Source organism: Camelina sativa, chromosome 8 (assembly GCF_030686135.1).
Source record: "Camelina sativa cultivar CO46 ecotype springtype chromosome 8, ASM3068613v1".
NCBI lineage: Eukaryota > Viridiplantae > Streptophyta > Magnoliopsida > Brassicales > Brassicaceae > Camelina > Camelina sativa.
In genome coordinates, this window is record NC_141887.1 from 19817378 (window position 1) to 19836387 (window position 19010).

Here is a 19010-nt window from a genome sequence, read left to right on the forward strand (position 1 = left end):
CAAAAAGAAGGAAGAAGAAGGACAATGGATTGGCAATGCACACTATGACTAGTGGCAAGTACCACCTACTGACCGGCCATGTCCAACTTGACCGAAGCAAGCTGAAGGCAACGGATCAATCACAATCCTCATGTGATTGATGCCGAGAGTCCCCACTAGCTGTATCAACCGATGCCATTTACCATGTCCTGTGTACCGCATACCATGCCCACTGTACCTGCTGCTTATGTCCGCGACCATTCATCCGTGTACCGCGAGACTAATCTGAACCACCACCATCCTACCACCAACCATCACCTTTCTTTCACTTAGGTATGTTTTTATTATTTTTATTGTATCATTATTATTGATGGTATTAGGTTTTTGTTTCAAGGAGGATGCATTTAGAGATATATCAAACACAATTCGAATGAACTTAGCCTTGTTCATATTCGATGTCAAGCACCAAAGGAAGTACAAACGGTTAGTCACCACATTTCATACCACAGCCGAATTCTAGACAAATTTTGGGCAACCATTAAACGTCTTAGAGTCGACTAAACATCATTCCATCAAGGTGACATTGTTCTTAAACCCTACACTTTTCCTTATGAATTTTAATCCTCAACTCTTTCTTTTTTCCCACCGAGGACGGTGTGATTTAAGTCTGGGGGGAAGGATGTTCCATCCTATACTAATGCTACTTTCTATTTTGTTGACTTGAGACCTTTTTCCACTTTTTACATCAATAATTTTGACGTTTTTATCAAGTCACATTTTTTTTTATTGAGTCAAAACTAGTAGGGGATTATGATCTTATTCTAACGGTTTATTTGATTTGGATTAACACTCTTATGACTCTTGATTATGCTTGACAACAGAACCAAAGTTTGGAAAGACTGTGAGCCGACTTAATAATCCTCAAAGTCCATATTCGATGGATATTCAGATGATCTAACGTTGTCTCTAAATTTTATAGGACCTAAACCGGACTTAATTATCAAGCCGAGGGAATTGGTATAAATTTTACTAGATCTCTACATTCAAGCCACACAAGACATTGCACTTCTTCAATAGTATGTTCCCATCTCTCTTCCCTTCAATACTCTAAAAAAAAAAAAAAAAAAACAGAGAGAATAAAAGATGAGATGATTTTGATCAGTTTAGAGGGGTAGGTAAATTACCTGTGACCTCATTATTCTACTCTTGAGTCAAATGATCACACAAAGCTTGGAAGCGAGGGGTAGGTAAATTACCGATGACCCCATTATTCGCCTACACCTTTGATTTAAAAAGAAGAAGAACTGAGAAAAGAGAGAGGAAATAAATCATACGAAGAAAGTCTTGGCTTGAAGAGAGTCAACAGCCATTGATCGATTTTCTCTTGGTAATATTTCACTTTTTTATTATTGCTTTAATTTATGTAAAGAGATGACAATGGAGATTCTGAAGACTAAAAAATTGTGGGGATCAAGGAGCGTTGATGACTCTCATGGTGGATTACAAATGTAAGTTCCTAATGTCAAGGCGAAGAACAGTGCAAAGACAATATCCCCAAAGATAAGTAAATTCTCATTATTTTCAAAACCTCTTTTCCATGATTTATTCTGATTATTTGCTTGAGGACAAGCAAAGTCTAAGTCTGGGGGAGTTGATAACATCATTATTTTACCCATTTTAGCTATAGTTTTAGTATGCATTTAGGAAGAGTTTAGTATGATTTCAATGCTTTAATGTCTATTTTCAAGTATTTTAGGTTTCAATAAGGTTTTACAAGTTTTATAGCAAAAATGACCAAAAGACAAGGAAAACACGTTTCAGGACAGATTCAGAGCTTTACGGTGCGGGACAATTTTGAAGAACTTCCATAACTCACATTTCGACATACCTGGTGTCTATGGAAATCTGAGAGAGTCATCTTTCTCCTCAAAGTAGAATAAAGTCAATCCGTTCAATAACCAGGAAGTTATGCCCGATTTATCGAGACGTATTACAAACTGACGTAAGGAGAACCATTCAGCCAATGAGCTTTTATTGAAGGTCTGACCAGCGACCACCACGGCGGCCCAGTCCAAGTCTTCACCACATTCTAGAACCTTCCTACGCCGCTTTTTGCCATGCAATTAACAAGAGAATACGTTTCTACCCTTACAAAACCCTAAAGGAGATACTCTGTTTTTTTTTTTACTCTTACCGTGGCTTTTTCTGAACAAGGTTGGAGAGAAAGAATCTTATTTCTGTTGGAACGTCCTCGATTGTTCTCTCTCTTCCGACATGTGGCCTTATATTCTGACACGATTGTATTTGCTAATAATAATCATTCGGTTTCTCGCCATTCCTTGTTCATATTGTCAAGCCCAAAAGAATGTTTTCTATTCCTTTTTTGCCATCAACTTACATATCCTCACAAGTCACGACCATCAGCCAAAAAGTTTTTGATTGTTGTGAATATGCTATTTAAGTGAAAAGATAAAGCAACAACTATTCATTCTCTATCCTAATAATTGTTGAATACACCGTACCCAACTTGCTAAACCTTGTTCCCCCTTCTTCCTCTACTTCATATACTCCTTGTTAGGGTTCTTGGCAGTCAAGATCTCGAAGCCAAGAACCATTTCACGTCTTAATGACTTAGTCTTCTTCACTTCTGTCTCCGCCATCACCATCTCTTCTATGTCAACCGTCGACGTGGAAGTCTTCTCCAACACGCAACTTATTATCATCACTATTATCATGTTCATGGGGGCCGAGATCTTCACGTCCTTCCTCGTTCTATATTTCTCCCATCTCACCAATTTTGTTTTCCCTCGGAACAAGATCGAGAACTGCCGTATTGACCTGGAGAACGATACTGATCTTCGTGAGGGTCCTAGCCAAATCAATGAGAGGGCATCTAAGTGCTTGTACTCAGTGGTTCTTGGTTACCAGCTAGTAACAAACCTAGTTGGCTCCGTGTTGGTTCTTGTATACGTAAGCTTTGTTAAAACGGCCGGAGATGTTCTTAGTTTCAAGGGGATCTCACCTCTCCTTTTCTCGGTCTTCACAACAGTTTCCACGTTCGCAAACTGTGGATTTGTCCCAATGAATGAGAACATGGTCATATTCCGCAAGAACTCGGGCCTTCTCTGGCTCCTTATCCCTCAAGTACTAATGGGAAACACTTTGTTCCCTTGCTTCTTGGCGTTGTTTATTTGGGGACTTTATAAGATCACAAAGCGTGAAGAGTTTGGTTATATTCTCAAGAACTACAAGAAGATGGGATACTATCATCTACTCTCCGTTCGTCTTTGTATTTTTCTTGGCTTAACAGTGTTAGGGTTTGTGATGATCATGATACAACTTCTTTTCTTCTGCACCTTTGAGTGGAGCTCCGAGTCTCTTGGAGGAATGAGTTGGTACGAGAAGTTGGTTGGATCGTTGTTTCAAGTGGTGAACTCGAGATACACCGGTGAAACAATTGTTGACATTTCCACACTTTCACCAGCTATTTTGATACTCTTCATCCTCATGATGTGAGTTTCTTCTTTCTCTCTCCCTCTTTTCATTCATCTTTTGCATTCGCATGTGGACTTGGAATATTTTAATCTATCCGGTCGAAACGTACGAGGTTAAGGGGAACGTACAATTCTTTCAACATATCTTCACACATGTCGAAGTTGATTAGCTTTTCAAAGAACATGCTCTAAAAATAAATTTTTCTATATTTTTGTATTTATACTTCAACTAAAATATTTAAAGCATGTAGCCACGTAGTCCCAATCATTCGTATATGAGTGGGTCAGAGGGTGGTAGAACTACATTTTTAAATTAGTACTGGTTATATTTCTTTGGCTGAATCCACCAATTAACCGACATTAATTAACTTAACAGTCGACTGTTTTTGTGGGGTTTTAATTGATTTTGCTTGCAACAAAAGAACCATAAAATTCATTTTTCAAAAACAGAATTGGTGACATCTTCTATGAAAATTTGAGATTATGTAAGGTTATTATTGTTACATGTATTATAAGCAATTTGGTTACATACGTTTCTTTATATTTAGGTTTGTTAATAATATGATTATAAAGAATTTGGAAAAAAACGTCATTGCAAAAGAAACTTGCAAGAGATTATTGCAGAAAATTTGGATGAAGTGAATCAGAATTTAAGCACATGCATGGTTTTTTAATTCAGTAAAACAGATAGAATATATGTCCCTTCAAGGTTGTGGGGAGTCTCCTCGACACTAATTATCATACTCACACAAGCATTTGAATTTTGTATAAAATAATTATAGGGAATAATGAGTAAAAATATAATTGCGTTGACAAGGTATCTTCCTCCATACACATTGTTTATGCCATTGACCGAAGAAAAAGAGAGGTCGAAGAAGAAGAGTGGGCTGTTCGTGTCACAACTTTCATTTTTGGTGATGTGCATATTTTTCATTTCAATCACCGAACGGCAAAAGCTACAAAGAGATCCACTCAACTTCAACGTCCTTAACATCACTCTCGAAGTTATCAGGTTTACTTTTTTTTTTCTTTTTTTTTTTTTTTTTTGTTGAAACGTGCAAACTATATACACTTATCGCTGATTTATTATTGTAACGACAGTGCATATGGAAATGTGGGGTTTACGACCGGGTACAGCTACAAACGGCGGCTGGACATCAACGACGGTGGCTGCATAGACGCGAGTTATGGGTTTGTGGGACGATGGAGTCCCACTGGCAAAGTCATACTAATAATAGTAATGTTTTATGTTAGGTTGAAGCACTTCACAGCTAAATCTGGCCGAGCTTGGATTCTTTATCCCTCCTCTTTCTTATGTGGTAGTATTATTGTATGTCTGTATAATATAATATCATGTTTGCATCTTTTTATCGAAGCTTTCCAACAATGTGAAAAGACAATGTACTACACTATTGGTCACTGGACTCATCACATATAATAAAACGAATACCGAGTACAATAATATTGTACAAATAGAACGAATACCGAGTCTCAACACTGATGTTCAACTTTTTCGCAACAATCTAAAGAAACACTTGAAGGTAAGATATGGGAGAAGAAAAATATGAGAATTTAACGGTTGAAATAAAAATCCCTGAGTCACCAAAATCAATCAGACAAAACCGAGGGAGGGATTATGCGTTCCTCTTGCTTAACAAGTCGCCGACACTCAAATGTAGATGTTCTCCTAGAACAACAGTCGCAGCAGGCAGGTTCTCAATGCAGCTTACAGTTATCTGCCATACAAGATACATGAAAGTGAATAAAAGTATAACAATTTGGGTTACCAATAAGCGTAACTAACGATCAGCATTCTGAGTGGCACAAACAAACCTTCCCTTGTCCAGCTTGGAACTCTGATTTTAAACTCAAATGATCCCTTGATAACAAGTACGTTTGAAGCCCGGTTGCAGACTTCACATCTCCTGTAACCAATAGTGTAGACTTGTTAAAGAGAGAAAGAGAGAACTGATGGTAGACATTCATTGTAATGAGATGGTGACTCACCTGAGTATAACGCAAGAACAGCCTCTTCATTGAACTTCAAAGCCGGTCTGGCCAAACTTATCTTATATGACAACTTTGGAACCTTTTTGGCACTCTCGTCGGATGTTTCTTTTGGGGTAAATATCTCATCGGCTATTATGACCTGTTATATAAAAGATAGAAGGATAAACATTATGCTTCTGCTGTGCCAAAAAAAAAAAAAAAGTAGATGCGAGTGTTTGATGACTTACTGCATGTGATGGCATTAAAGTAGACAGAAGCAAAGGGGAGCCAATTGACTCCTTAATGCTTTGTTCCTGTACAACAAACAAGAATGATGAGACAGAAGTAAGGCATGTGGTTGATAATATTCATGTTAGAAACATAAATTTTCGTTTGATCCCATAGCTAAGAAAATTTCACGTAGAACTTAAATTAACATGAATTGAGTAGCAAACCAAAACCAGTTACCTGAGAGTGAATAACTTGTTTCGCGACAGAGTCATCCTCGTCCAATGATTCAAAGTACACTTCCACAAAGTCTGATGGTTCCAGGCCTGACTTTTTCCGTAGTTTCTGGATCCTATTGACAATCTATAACACGGAGAAAGAAAGCTCATGAGCACAAACATTAGACAACAGCTGCTTTATCTGAATATAGAATGTTCAGATACAGAAAAAAGAAACCCAAAGAAAATATACAAGTTATAAGAAACTGCGTTGCTTTTGTTTCATCTAGACGTTATGTTATATATATTTACCTCTCGGGCAACACCTGCTTCAACCAAAGAATCATCTGCTCGTAGATCCAGAATCACCAAAACATCACCTGCATCATGAACAAAAGCAAATATTATATTTATCCTTACCAATATACTGAATCAAGATTGACATAAAATTACCAATATACTGAATCAAGATTGACATAAAATTGACCACAGAGAAGTGATAGTTACTTATGATTCTTACCATCTCCAGCTGCATCAATCTCATTATCTTTCAAACCTTCTGGGCGTTTGAAAACCCTGACAATCTGAATAACATATGAAAGATGTGTCAGAATTTAGCTAGTAACAACATATTCTTCATGCTATCGCACAGGAAAACAGCAGAGCATGCAAGACCTTGATATCTGTTAGCGTTAGCGAGTGCTCAGCAATAGTAACTTCCCCAGCCTCCTCAAATGTTAAGATATCTTTCTGAGACATTTCTTGAACTCCCTTTTTAACAAGCCCCATCGACTTTCCAAGTCGCTTTCCCAATATACTGCAGGAATGAACATGTAAAATTTCACTCTACATTTCTTTCAGAAAGGCTAAAGCACATTGAGCTTAACAGTTAAAAGAAAAACACAGGAAGAATAAACCTTAACTAACCTGAAATCTGGTTCCGCTTTTAGAGATGCATACTTCAGAGTATCATTGCATGATACAAGAGATCTTACGTTAAGTTCTTCCAAGACATACTGCAATGCAAAAGCAAACAGAATAAATCTTATGTATCAATAGTTGATGTGAAAAGCCTAGCATGCACTCAGGACTCCTGCACACTTGAGCATTTCTCTTCCACAGAGAAATCATTTGCTGATTTCAAATGGTCCTCAACAACAATCTCAAAAAAATTCATATATATAATTGATTAAAACTTCCAGAAGATAAATTACTGTTCCGTACACCACAGACCTCTCTTAGTACTCCAGTTATGTCATTCAAAAATTCTGCATCTGGATGGACTACAATCATTTCCCTGATATACAACAATGACAAGCATGTATAAATTTGTTATCATGTTTTAGGCTAATAACAAAGTGGAAACTGAAAAAATAAAATACCAACACTCACTTTAGAGGAGTTTTCAAGGGTAGTCTGTTACGCTCACGAATGTTCCGAGCGAGATCAATGATTGTCATCATCCTTGTAACACTTTGCTCAATCCTCTCCCCGCTCTGGTTACACACAAGAAGAAAATATAAGCAAGCACAAGAATAAAATATAAGCAAGCAAAAATTCTGAAATTTTGTATTTTATCCTTGGATATCAAAGATGTGGACTTGAGTCTTACCGTTCCTTCCTCTGGGGGAATACTGCAGTAATGAATGCTTTCCTCAGAACCTTCACACACTTTCCGCAGATTCTGGTATAAAGTTTCAGTGAAGAAGGGTGTAAAAGGGGCCATCACTTTGCAAGAAGTAAGGACCACCTGAAAATAGGCAATTATTAGTTACAATAAGTGATCAAATGATGATGACTATGCAAAAAAAAGTATCCCTGCAAACTATTTTTACTATACATTGAATAAAGTTGAAAGAGCAGTGTGACAATCATCTTCTCCTGTACGGCCTTTTAACCTCTTGCGGTTGAATCTAACATATATGTTAGTGAGATTGTCGAGGAACTTCAAGAGATAAGGAACCACCTAAAAAAAAAGAAAAAGAACCCAAAAAAAAATGTTAGAGATACCACAAGAAATTAATAACGTCTATCTAAATACGAACACCATTTCATGCTGACAATGACATGTAAAAAACTTACAGTGTAAAGCCGATATCCATCCATCTCCTGACGAACAAAACGGACAAGACTTTGCGTAGCTGAGTGAATCCACTTATCAAGAACGTTTGCTGACTGTAAAGTTGCCAGATCAGTAGGAACAAAGGGTGCACCACCCTCAGTCTCAAGTCTCTTTGCATTCTGAACAAGGAACCGATATGCATTGTACCATGGAAGGAAAACATCTTTGACCTAGTGAATCCCAATACGGACCAGAAAAATTCAGACAAACAACAAATTACTCCAATAAGCAGCAAGAAAGTTAAACACCAAAATCACTCACAACACCAAGTACTCCTTCTTTTTTGAACCGTAGTGGCTCAGCACGTACAACTGGAGAATTTATCAGGTACAATCGCACAGCATCCTATCAAGGTTTACATATAGTCACTAAGTTATGATATACAGTTATACACACGCTGCTAAGATTTCCATAGCTAGAGAACATTGGGAAAAAAAACTCAAAACGCAGTATAAGATACAGGGAAAACTTACAGCCCCATACTCATCTATGACTTCCAAAGGTGGTGGGTAATTCCGTAATTTCTTAGACATCTTTTTTCCATCCTCAGCAAGCACAAGACCATTGCATATCAGATTTTTGAACGCTGGTTTTCCAAATAATGCAGTAGATAACACCATAAGAGTATAAAACCTGTGCAGACCAAACCACAAGTTTATATACTATTCACTGCCTAATTAGTAGAAAAGAATTATTGCTTATGATGCCTTTGTTAAAACACCTGTAGAATCACAATTCATAGTAAACTTATCACAACTTTCTTTAGCTTCGACTCATTACTTAATTAAGTGCAATCATTCAGGGTAATTAAAATCATCCAACACAGTACGGACGGAACAAACCCTGAAAACTAAAATGATATGGTTTTTAATTGCTAAAGCTTAACTAATATAACGGCTTATATTTCTAGCCACAGTCAAAAAGTGGAATGACATACCATCCACGAGTTTGATCAAGCCCTTCAGCCACAAAATGACCAGGAAAGTTCTTCTCAAATAGCTCCTTGTTTTCAAATGGATAATGGATATATGCATAAGGCATTGACCCACTCTCAAACCAACAATCAAAAACCTGCAACAGCGTGATTTAATCGTAACACCCCAAACAATCATGAATTAACTGATAAATGAAAGAATTTGGATCCATCTTACATCTTCTACACGACGGAGCACACCATATTCAGAGCCGCGAGTTGATGGGATTGTAATTTGATCAATATGGTGGCGATGCAGATCAAAGACCTGCACCATAAATCATCAGAAAAACAAATGAGCATCAGACTTTTTGATAACTACATACTCCAGCAAGAAAAAAAAAAGAACAAACCCCCAGAGGATGTCATTAAAGAGAACAGAACAAATAACGAAGACTTCTAGAAATATCTAGTCAGATATCAGGCGGAATATTGAGTTATCCAGCAAAACAATTGTTCCATATAGAAGAACCGAGATCGTGACAGTAGACTTTCCCAAAGCATCAGTGAGCTATATGCTGATATTATGATGTATTTTATTTTAACCGATTTATCTTCCAAGAGTGCATGACAGGTATCTACAGCAGAAAGAGAGACAGACATAAAACGAAGAAATGCAAACAACAAAAGAAGAGACCTTGACACCAGAGAGCTTTTCAAGCTTTTCCACGGAATCCATGACAACAACTTCCTTCCCATCATCGCTGATCCATATGGGAAGAGGTGTGCCCCAGAATCTACTTCGACTGATAGCCCAATCCCTTGCATTTTCGAGCCAATTGTGAAAACGTTTATCCTGAATTGCAGATTAATCGAGAAAATTATTTCATATTAGACACTTATCTAAACGCACTAGTAATATATACCCAAGAGTACTGATCCTTTCTTCTACTAACCTTCACATAATCAGGTACCCATTTCGTCTGTTCATTGCTTTCTAACAACTTATCTTTCATTTGCTCCACGCGCACAAACCTAACAGGTCAACCAGAAACAAACTTTAAAGTCCTAACCACACATGAAAAAGACAGATTAACGTTCATATCATATTTCTGCTAATTTCTTCTACGTGTCATTTAGGTCAGATACTCCTACATATGAAATCTAAAATAGATAAACGAAACATGGGAAATCAAAATATCATATAAAATTTGGTGATATACACAAAGATAGCTTATATAGCTCCAAAAAGGGGCTGCCCGATATAATCATGTGAAAAATCTTAGGATTATCATTTATCCCAAGAGAACTAGTACAGGAAAAAATCCTACATCTTTAAAGCCAAAGTTAGAAAAAGCCTAAAGAGACAAAATGCCTCACTATACTAGCACTAAATGATCCAACTACTAAGACCTTAACTCAAGCTCATATGAAACATGAAGCATACCAACTCGGAACTGCTCTATATATGAGAGGGGTGTCTGATCTCCAGCAAAATGGATATGAGTGAGTAAAGCTCCCCATTTTCACAAGCCTGCCTTTGTTCTGAAATAACAAAATAATATTACTTCATAAATAAAAATCACTTACAGTAAAACAATCCAATGGTCCAAAATGCACTTAAGTTCTCTAAGAAGCATGACAAATCATTATAATCTTAACGACTAATCATGGCCTATTGAAAACATTAGGCATCAGTAATCACCTTAACAGCTTCAATAATACCCTTGTCTGCATCTTTGACATAACGGCCACTGAAGTCAGTAATTCTCTCAGTAAACAACCCATCGTCATCAACAGCAACAACTAAATTCTCGCCCTGCAAGGACGGATAAAATCATATACAAGTATGTTTAACACAATGAGATGAAGCAAAATTAGTAGAGTTGACAGGCATGGGTACTTAACGATACTATAAGCCTAAACAGGAGAATAAGTAACAACAAATGAGCATTTCTACGAAATCCCACGTAATTACCAACCCAAAATCTAAGATCAACTAAACCCCAACTGAATGACACTACATTATATTTTCTAGTCATGTGGTCAGAAACTGAAACAAAGGAAGAGAGAAATAGAATAGAATAGAAATTCTATTACGTTAACTACGGTCATGACGAACCTTTTTAATTCTATTTTAACGGGGTGATAAGGAAGAGGAAATAGTCAAATCTAACCTTTTTAATTATCTTGTTCTGAAGACAAACACGATAATCATCTTCACCAAAGGCAGGAGCACAGTGGACAATACCAGTACCACTGTCATCAGTGACATAATCATCTGCTACTACTCGAAAGGCCTCACTTGAGAAATCGCTAAAGTACTCAAACAAAGGTTCATACTTCTTCCCAACCAGGGAAGCTCCATTAAATTTCTCCAAAACTTCATAAGAATCAGCTGCACTCTCAGGTTTCGCACCTTTCGCTTTAGGATTTGCATTCTTGGTATCACCAGCAGGTCCATTACTTACCTTGGTCTTGGGTTTATCAGTGGGAAGAGCTGACAACCGAGACTCAGCAACAACATACACTTTTCCAGTGTTCTTGTTACGAACCTTCACATAGACAAACTTTGCATTGACACACAAAGCAAGATTGCTTGGAAGAGTCCACGGAGTAGTAGTCCATGCCACAAAAGCAGCATTATCTTGATCCCCAATAACCGGGAAAGTCACCATGATTTCTGGATCAGGGACGTCCTGTATACACACTCTACCAATATAAGAAATCAAATCATACAACACAAGAAAATTTAACATTAGCAACAGCTGAAGCACACACCTTGTAGTTCTGACCAGCTTCAAAATTAGATAAAGGAGTCTTACAACCAGTACTATACGGCATAACCTGCAATCAAGTAACGAGTCAACAATAAGAATCTCTATTCACCAAAATCAAACAATGCAAGGAAGAAGAAGGCAAACCAAACCTTGAAGCCTCTGTAAACAAGATTCTTCTCAAAAAGCTGAGCAAAAACCCACCAAACACTCTCCATAAAAGGCAAATCCATAGTCTTATAGTCATTCCTGAAATCAATCCAACGCCCAGTCCTAGTAATAACATTCTCCCACTCAGTAACATAACGAGTCACAATACTCCTACACTCCTCATTATACTTATCAATCCCCATCTTAAGCACTTCATCTCTCCTCTTAATGTTGAGCTTCCGATCAATCTCGTTCTCGACAGGCAAACCATGACAATCCCACCCGAAGCGACGAGTGACATGGTGACCAGTCATGGACTGATACCGAGTCACGATATCTTTAATCGTACCGGCGAGGATGTGACCGTAGTGAGGAAGCCCGGTGGCGAACGGAGGTCCGTCGTAGAAGATGTACTCGGGGAGATTCTCAGTGCGTTTGAGCTGAGTCTTGAAAGCATCGATTTGAGTCCAGTATGAGAGGACGTTTTCTTCTTGGTGAGGGAATGAGAACTCTTTGCCTTCGCATACTTCTTCCATGGCGGAAACTGATGAATCAATCTCCTCACGAAATTAGGGTTTCTGCAGATTTCTAGTTCGGCGCAAACGAATGATATCAATCAAGTCTTAATAACGTTTCTGAAGATGAAGGTTTTGTAAGGAAAACAATCGAGGTTATAAAAATAATGAATGGGCTTTAGGCCCAATTAAAGTAATGTAATAGCGAAATCCGGAGAAAGAGCGACGGAGAGAGAGAGTGGAGGGGACGAGACGACGATGAGCAGCAGAAGAAGAAGAAGCGGAGACGATGACAAGGGATTGCTCTGGAAACTTCCTCAAGTTAGAATCAAAGACGTCGGAAATGTTGGTCCAGCCTTTGGACTCGGTTTCGGTTGCGGAGTCGGTTTCGGCGCCGGTCTTATCGGAGGTAAAAATTTCTAATTTCGATCGCCCAGAGTTAGTTCGAAGCTGTTTTTATAGATAAACTGAGTTTGAGAGATTGATTTGATGGAGGCAGGTGTGGGATTCGGACCAGGAGTGCCTGGATTACAGTTTGGTTTAGGATTTGGAGCTGGTTGTGGAATTGGTGTAGGTTTTGGCTATGGTGTTGGAAGAGGAGCTGCTTATGATCACTCTCGTTCTTATTATAACGTTGGGAAGCCATCTTTGTGAGTTAAAAAAAACCAAGTCTTTTTATTTTTTTGGTTTCTGCAATTTCAGTTCTAGTGGTTTAAAGAGTAAGGAAGATGATTTGGGACTTGTTGATTTGTTGACAGGAATGAAGTTGATTCTCTTATTGATGAACTTGTTGTTAGTACCAAGAAGCTTGTGAAAGCTACAACGAAGGAAATCGACAAGTGGATAAAATGATGAACATTAGCGATAATTTAGCTTGTTTGCTTGCAAGCTGCCAAGTAAATGTTAGTGTTGTTGCTATGTTTCTTTAGATTAAGAATATAGAGACTCGGGGGGCTAGTGGATCTCGTTTCGTATTGTACAATTGGTTATGGTATAAAGAACGTAATTTTACATGGCAGATTTATAATTCTGGTAATGTGTATATTGTGAGTTCTGCTTTCTCTTTAAGTTGTTGTTTAGGGTGAAGCTTGAATCATCACAAACGCCAATGTGAAATGTGAGTTCGAGATTTTGGTATAAGCCAATTTAAAAAGGTAGAACCTGCTTAGTGTGGCACAGTGATCTCATCTCATCTCTAGGGCCAATGGCATGAATTTGTTATGATTCGCTTCCACCGGGTGTGAACGCTGTGCTAACTAAGTCAGTAGATCACTTGAGTTTCGATCCAAATGCTTTACTTGTGGTCGACTTTGCGGGAAGTTCTTTCTAAAAGGCTTTTGTTCATTTTCGGGACCTGTCTGATGCTTCGATGAAGTCCAGATGTCCCATGCTCCGATTCTTTATTTTGATGTAAAGAGGTAGTCCCAACTATTGATCCCATCAGAAAATGGAACCGTTGAGTTTGGGCATCCACAGGACCACAATGATTCTAAATGAGAATTTACTGAAAATCCCAAGTATAGACTGTGGATGGCTTGTGGATGACATTTAACTGTTAAGATTTCATGTGTTTGAGATTCTTGTAACACAGTTGGTAGCATTGGTGAAAGCTAAGCCACACAAAAGAGAAGAAACAGTGGGATATGGATAAAAGAGATTATCCAACAAAAACCCATCTTAAAGCCACATCAGCATCCACAAACCAATCAGAGCACAGAATCATATTTCATATTTTCAATTCAGACCAATCAAAATCCTAAACGAATCCTACCCCTTCACCTTATAGCACCAGTTTCGTCTCTTCCTTCTTTCACTTAGCTCCTCCCTAGTGTTAAACCAGAGTAAAGCTTGAAACTTTGGACCACAAAAAAAAAAGAAAAGATGGCGTCTTTGGGTGTGTCGGAAATGCTTGGTACTCCCCTTAACTTCAGGGCAGTTTCAAGATCGTCTGCTCCGTTGGCTTCAAGCCCGGCCACGTTCAAGACAGTTGCTCTCTTCTCTAAGAAAAAGCCAGCTCCTCCTCCTAAGTCCAAGGCCATCTCTGAGACTAGCGACGAGCTCGCCAAGTGGTATGGTATGTGATGTGTCCTCTTCTACACCCCTTTCAAAAAAAACTCTGTTTCTCTATGAAATGTGTTTGTTAATTGTGATTGTTATGCAGGTCCTGACAGGAGAATTTTCTTGCCCGATGGTCTCTTGGACAGATCAGAGATCCCAGAGTACTTAAACGGTGAAGTTGCTGGAGAGTAAGACACTTCTTCATGTCTCTCTTTGTATGTTTTTTACGTTTGGCTTTGGTGCTTATGGTTCATTGGTCTGAATTTGCAGTTATGGTTATGACCCATTTGGTCTTGGCAAGAAGCCTGAGAACTTTGCTAAGTAAGCAGATTCTTTGAAACCTAAACCTGTTTCTTTGTTTCCTTCCCAATGTATCGAACTCGTTGTTAAGACTGGTTGTGTAATGAATGTGGTTGCAGATACCAAGCCTTTGAATTGATCCACGCGAGATGGGCTATGTTGGGAGCTGCTGGTTTCATCATCCCTGAAGCTTTAAACAAATACGGTGCCAACTGTGGTCCTGAAGCCGTCTGGTTCAAGGTTTCTTACCTACTTATCATCTTTATGAACATTCAATTGCCTTAAATTCTATATAGCAAAAAGCAAGAATGTGTTATGTGATGGGATGAATCTTATTGGTACATAACAATGCAGACCGGTGCTTTGCTTCTTGATGGAAACACATTGAACTACTTTGGCAAGAACATCCCAATCAACCTTGTTCTCGCCGTAGTTGCTGAAGTTGTTCTCCTTGGTGGAGCTGAGTACTACAGAATCACCAACGGATTGGTACATTTCTCTCTACATTTAGCTAGACTTAGATAGGAAAATGACTAAACTTGAAATGCTAAAATCTGACAGGACTTTGAAGACAAGCTACACCCAGGAGGTCCATTTGATCCTTTGGGACTTGCTAAGGACCCTGAGCAAGGAGCACTACTCAAGGTTAAAGAGATCAAGAACGGGAGATTAGCCATGTTTGCGATGCTCGGTTTCTTCATCCAAGCTTATGTTACTGGTGAAGGTCCTGTTGAGAACCTTGCACAGCATCTCAGTGATCCTTTCGGAAACAATTTGCTTACCGTTATCGCTGGAACTGCCGAGAGAGCTCCTACTCTCTAAGCCATTTTCTATTTTCTAAGAGCTTCCAAAATGTAAACTTTGTTCGATTGGAACCTTCTTTTGACAATGTTATAAACTTTCATCTGAATCTTCTTGATATATTTCATTGGTGCTTTATATCATACTTTCTAAGGATACCTGTCTAAGGACTCATGGTAGGCTCAAGTTCTTGTAGCATATTAATAGCATTGCAAAACAAAAAGAAAATAACAATATACGAGTAGAATAAATTATACGCTAATCAATTATGTTCTTATTCATTCCAACAGTAGATATAAGACTTGGGTTTTGCAAAGCAATTTGCTTCCAACCAATAAATAAAACATGTAATCAATAACACACACACACACATATACCAACACACTTATATAGTCATAGATTCATAAGACATATAGACATCTATTTAGAATAACCCCAGAAATCCATTTCACTGCGCAATGTAAGCTGGTTCGTGGTAGGAACTGGCTGGACAACAGAAGAAGAATTATTGTTACCATCCTCAAACCTAATCCCTCTAGATGAATCTTCATTTCCCATGTGACAAGTCACAAGCCTATCCATCATCCCCCATTCACCTAAACCTTGTTGATGATTATGACTAACCACTGTCTCACAAGTACCGACCTCTAAACCAGGCTCACATGCTTGCTGGTATTGTAACCCTTCACTAGCTGCACTCTCACAGTCTCTTGCAAGTCCTGAAGAGTAGTCAAATCCGAGTGTGGGTGGCTTGTGGAAGATTGGTGGGTATTGATGAAGAGCAAGGTCAGGCTTGTTGAGTTCGAAGGTCGTTGCTCCGTGGTTACGTACTAGCTGGTACGGACTGTCACGGTTCATAAAGCTACGAGCTTGAAGCGTGTGGCTGTTGTTGGTTGCATCGTGGATGTGTTGGTCCGATGAGTTAATGCTAGAGCCACCTTCATTCACTACCTTGAACAAATTCTTCTTCATGAACACCCTACAAACTACCCATCCATCTTCCTACAATATCATAAAATATAATGTTACAAATGGATTAAATAAAATTGATCGGCTTCATAGCCAAGCTGTTGAATTTAACTCATCATAGTATATTTGCAACTTTATAGGTACAAATCTCATTTTGTTATATAATTTTACCGCAATAAAAAGTTACCACAGTAAAAGCTCTTAAACACACACACAAAATAAAGTTACCACTATAATAAGACAAATTATATACAAAACTTATCAATCTTTTCTACCAAATTCTTTTTTAGAACTCCATAATTTTAAATGAATTGAGTAAGGTTAAAATTAAGAAAAATGGATCAAAAAATCTACAAACAGTAAGCTATATAATATTCCAAAACTATACTTGCTAAAAAAATTGCTTATCCTTCAATTTCATACCAATCTAAAAATTAAATTAAATTTTATGCAAAAGATTTATCATCGGTGTGAATAATTTTGATATTGTATAAAGAATTTTGAAGAAATGAAAAGCCTTTTTTAACACATTAGAAAACTTATAGTAGTAGTACTTTGTTGTTCAAAAAAAAAGTAGTAGTACTTTAGAAATCTGAGACTTTGTGCAATTGCACTTGTTAATTGCTCAAAATGATGTTTCTTGATGATAATAAACTATAATATAAATGAAAGAATTTGTAAAGATTGCTAAAATAAAAGACATACACTAGGGTTGGCTTGAGGATCATCAGCGTCTTCAAGACGGTACTCATGCATAATCCAATCAGTCTTTTGGCCATGAGGGGCTCTTCCTTTGTAGAACACAAGTGTCTTCCTCATTCCTATCTTCTTGTAAGAGTTCCTTATGCACTTGTCACGTCCCGTCGCCTTCCAGAACCCTGCGTGAGTAGCACGGTTTGTTCTCGAACCGGTCGGATATTTCCTGTCCTTGTGACTGAAGAAATACCATTCGTTCTGCGGTGTTGACCCTATCTTGCATCTCTCTGCATAAAAAAAAGATATCATACAAATTAGAGAATTGGATAAGGACTAGTGTGTTTATGTGTATATCCAATAATCAAGAAGTGAGGGAGAGCTATCAACATGTCAAAAGAAAAGGATATCAATCAATAACAAGCAATGAATTGTGATATGTTCTTGATTAATGAGTTGAATAAATAAAAGATTACCTTGTAAATCCCAAGGCTCAAGCTTGTTTAAGTCAACCTCTCTAATGACTTCCATCTCAAACTTATGGTAAGAGATTTTCTTCTTCAAGTAGTAATGGAGAAGCTCTTCATCGGTCGGATGAAACCGAAAACCAGGTGGCACTCCTCCGTTCGACGACGAACCCATTTCGATTTTACGTTTTCCCTCTCTTGTCTCCAACTAAAGACAGCTTCTTAAAACAAATAACCACTGCCTTTCTTTCTAAGCAGCTACAACTTCTTGATTATATATTTATACACACACACGTAATTGTCAACGGAGTTAATTAAATGGGGTATATGAATGTACGATGATGATGCATGTTGATGGTGATGGTGATGGTGATGGTGAAGTTGACGGCCGGTGACCACGGCGACGGAGGTGCTCAAAAAGCTATCGTAAAAAGCAAGACTCGCCGGAGATTAATATGACTTTTTATGATATAATATCATGTCTCTACGCGCCTTATGTTGCATCGTGTGGTACACTTGCGTAAAATCGACTGCTCCATGTGTCTCTACGCCATGTTGACTTCTACATCATTTATGAACGATCCCGAGACGAAATTATAAACACTAAATTATTGGTATGATTAACCATCGTATTCAATTTTTGATTGCTCCGTAAGCAAGGGTTTTTTTTTTTTTTTTTTGAGAAAGAAAATGTTAGAGAAAAAAAGACCCATATGGATATAGGGATCTTCAAATCTGATCATACGGTCCACGTTTACGTATACACCTAGCTAGTTTAGCAATTAAGATGAATATTAAAGACTAAGAATATACAAATAGACTGTATATTGAATCATGGAGGTTCATTATATGAATATGCAATGCATTGGCCAGTGGACAAGGTTAGGACTTTTTTAACGCACATGTGGCTACCTATGACCTCCGATTCTTTCTGATTTGTTTCGTTTCTCTAGTTCTCAAGCTTCCTATCTGTTTTGTTAACTTGATACATTGATTCAAGCAAGCAATAAATACATACATAAATTAATATATGTAGGTATAAGATATAGTTTTCTAATATGAATGAACTAAATGATTAGTTATGGCGGTAACAACAATAGATTGTGAACCTACAAGTTGTGGGGAAGTGGTTAAATTAACATCAAGACTCATGGAAACACATGACTAGTAACAATGAAACTCCTAAGAATATAGAAATACATGCATGGACATTGGACGATATAAAACTTCGCTCAAGGAAAGAAGCGAATAGAATGTCGATTATTGACAAGATTAAATACAATTCTAACGAAAATGGGACTATAGGACGTTTCAAAGAAATTTTCTTGTTCTTGATA

At 37.8% G+C, this 19010-nt stretch overlaps 4 protein-coding genes and 1 pseudogene across 5 annotated transcripts; 3 read left to right on the forward strand and 2 right to left on the reverse strand.

Annotated features, from left to right (window-relative positions):
• Positions 1-2502: 2502 nt before the first annotated feature.
• On the forward strand, positions 2503-5161 carry LOC104709614 (sodium transporter HKT1 pseudogene; annotated as a pseudogene). The gene is made up of 3 exons (XR_015564042.1): positions 2503-3491; positions 4291-4485; positions 4575-5161. The product of XR_015564042.1 is annotated as a sodium transporter HKT1 pseudogene (transcript).
• LOC104707324 (isoleucine--tRNA ligase, cytoplasmic) lies at positions 4886-12533 on the reverse strand. The gene is made up of 25 exons (XM_010423651.3): positions 11873-12533; positions 11725-11790; positions 11121-11642; positions 10649-10762; positions 10391-10488; positions 9900-9978; positions 9641-9799; positions 9182-9271; positions 8968-9101; positions 8504-8663; positions 8292-8375; positions 7991-8200; positions 7749-7874; positions 7521-7658; positions 7301-7404; positions 7142-7205; positions 6836-6924; positions 6584-6725; positions 6429-6492; positions 6221-6288; positions 5931-6053; positions 5711-5776; positions 5481-5622; positions 5307-5398; positions 4886-5209 (listed from the first exon to the last, which is right to left on the reverse strand). The coding sequence occupies exons 1-25, from the start codon at positions 12404-12406 to the stop codon at positions 5108-5110; spliced, it is 3570 nt and encodes a 1189-aa protein (XP_010421953.2). The 5' UTR covers positions 12407-12533; the 3' UTR covers positions 4886-5107.
• A 25-nt stretch (positions 12534-12558) lies between these two features.
• LOC104707323 (uncharacterized) lies at positions 12559-13403 on the forward strand. The gene is made up of 3 exons (XM_010423650.2): positions 12559-12794; positions 12885-13035; positions 13144-13403. Exons 1-3 carry the CDS (start codon positions 12644-12646, stop codon positions 13235-13237), a joined length of 396 nt encoding a protein of 131 aa, XP_010421952.1. The 5' UTR covers positions 12559-12643; the 3' UTR covers positions 13238-13403.
• A 231-nt stretch (positions 13404-13634) lies between these two features.
• Positions 13635-15653, forward strand: LOC104707326 (chlorophyll a-b binding protein CP26, chloroplastic). Its single transcript, XM_010423653.3, has 6 exons — positions 13635-14459; positions 14547-14631; positions 14714-14764; positions 14863-14983; positions 15098-15232; positions 15305-15653. Exons 1-6 carry the CDS (start codon positions 14267-14269, stop codon positions 15563-15565), a joined length of 846 nt encoding a protein of 281 aa, XP_010421955.1. The 5' UTR covers positions 13635-14266; the 3' UTR covers positions 15566-15653.
• A 133-nt stretch (positions 15654-15786) lies between these two features.
• Positions 15787-18239, reverse strand: LOC104707325 (protein BEARSKIN2). The gene is made up of 3 exons (XM_010423652.3): positions 17683-18239; positions 17219-17496; positions 15787-16546 (listed from the first exon to the last, which is right to left on the reverse strand). The coding sequence occupies exons 1-3, from the start codon at positions 17846-17848 to the stop codon at positions 15965-15967; spliced, it is 1026 nt and encodes a 341-aa protein (XP_010421954.1). The 5' UTR covers positions 17849-18239; the 3' UTR covers positions 15787-15964.
• Positions 18240-19010: the final 771 nt, after the last annotated feature.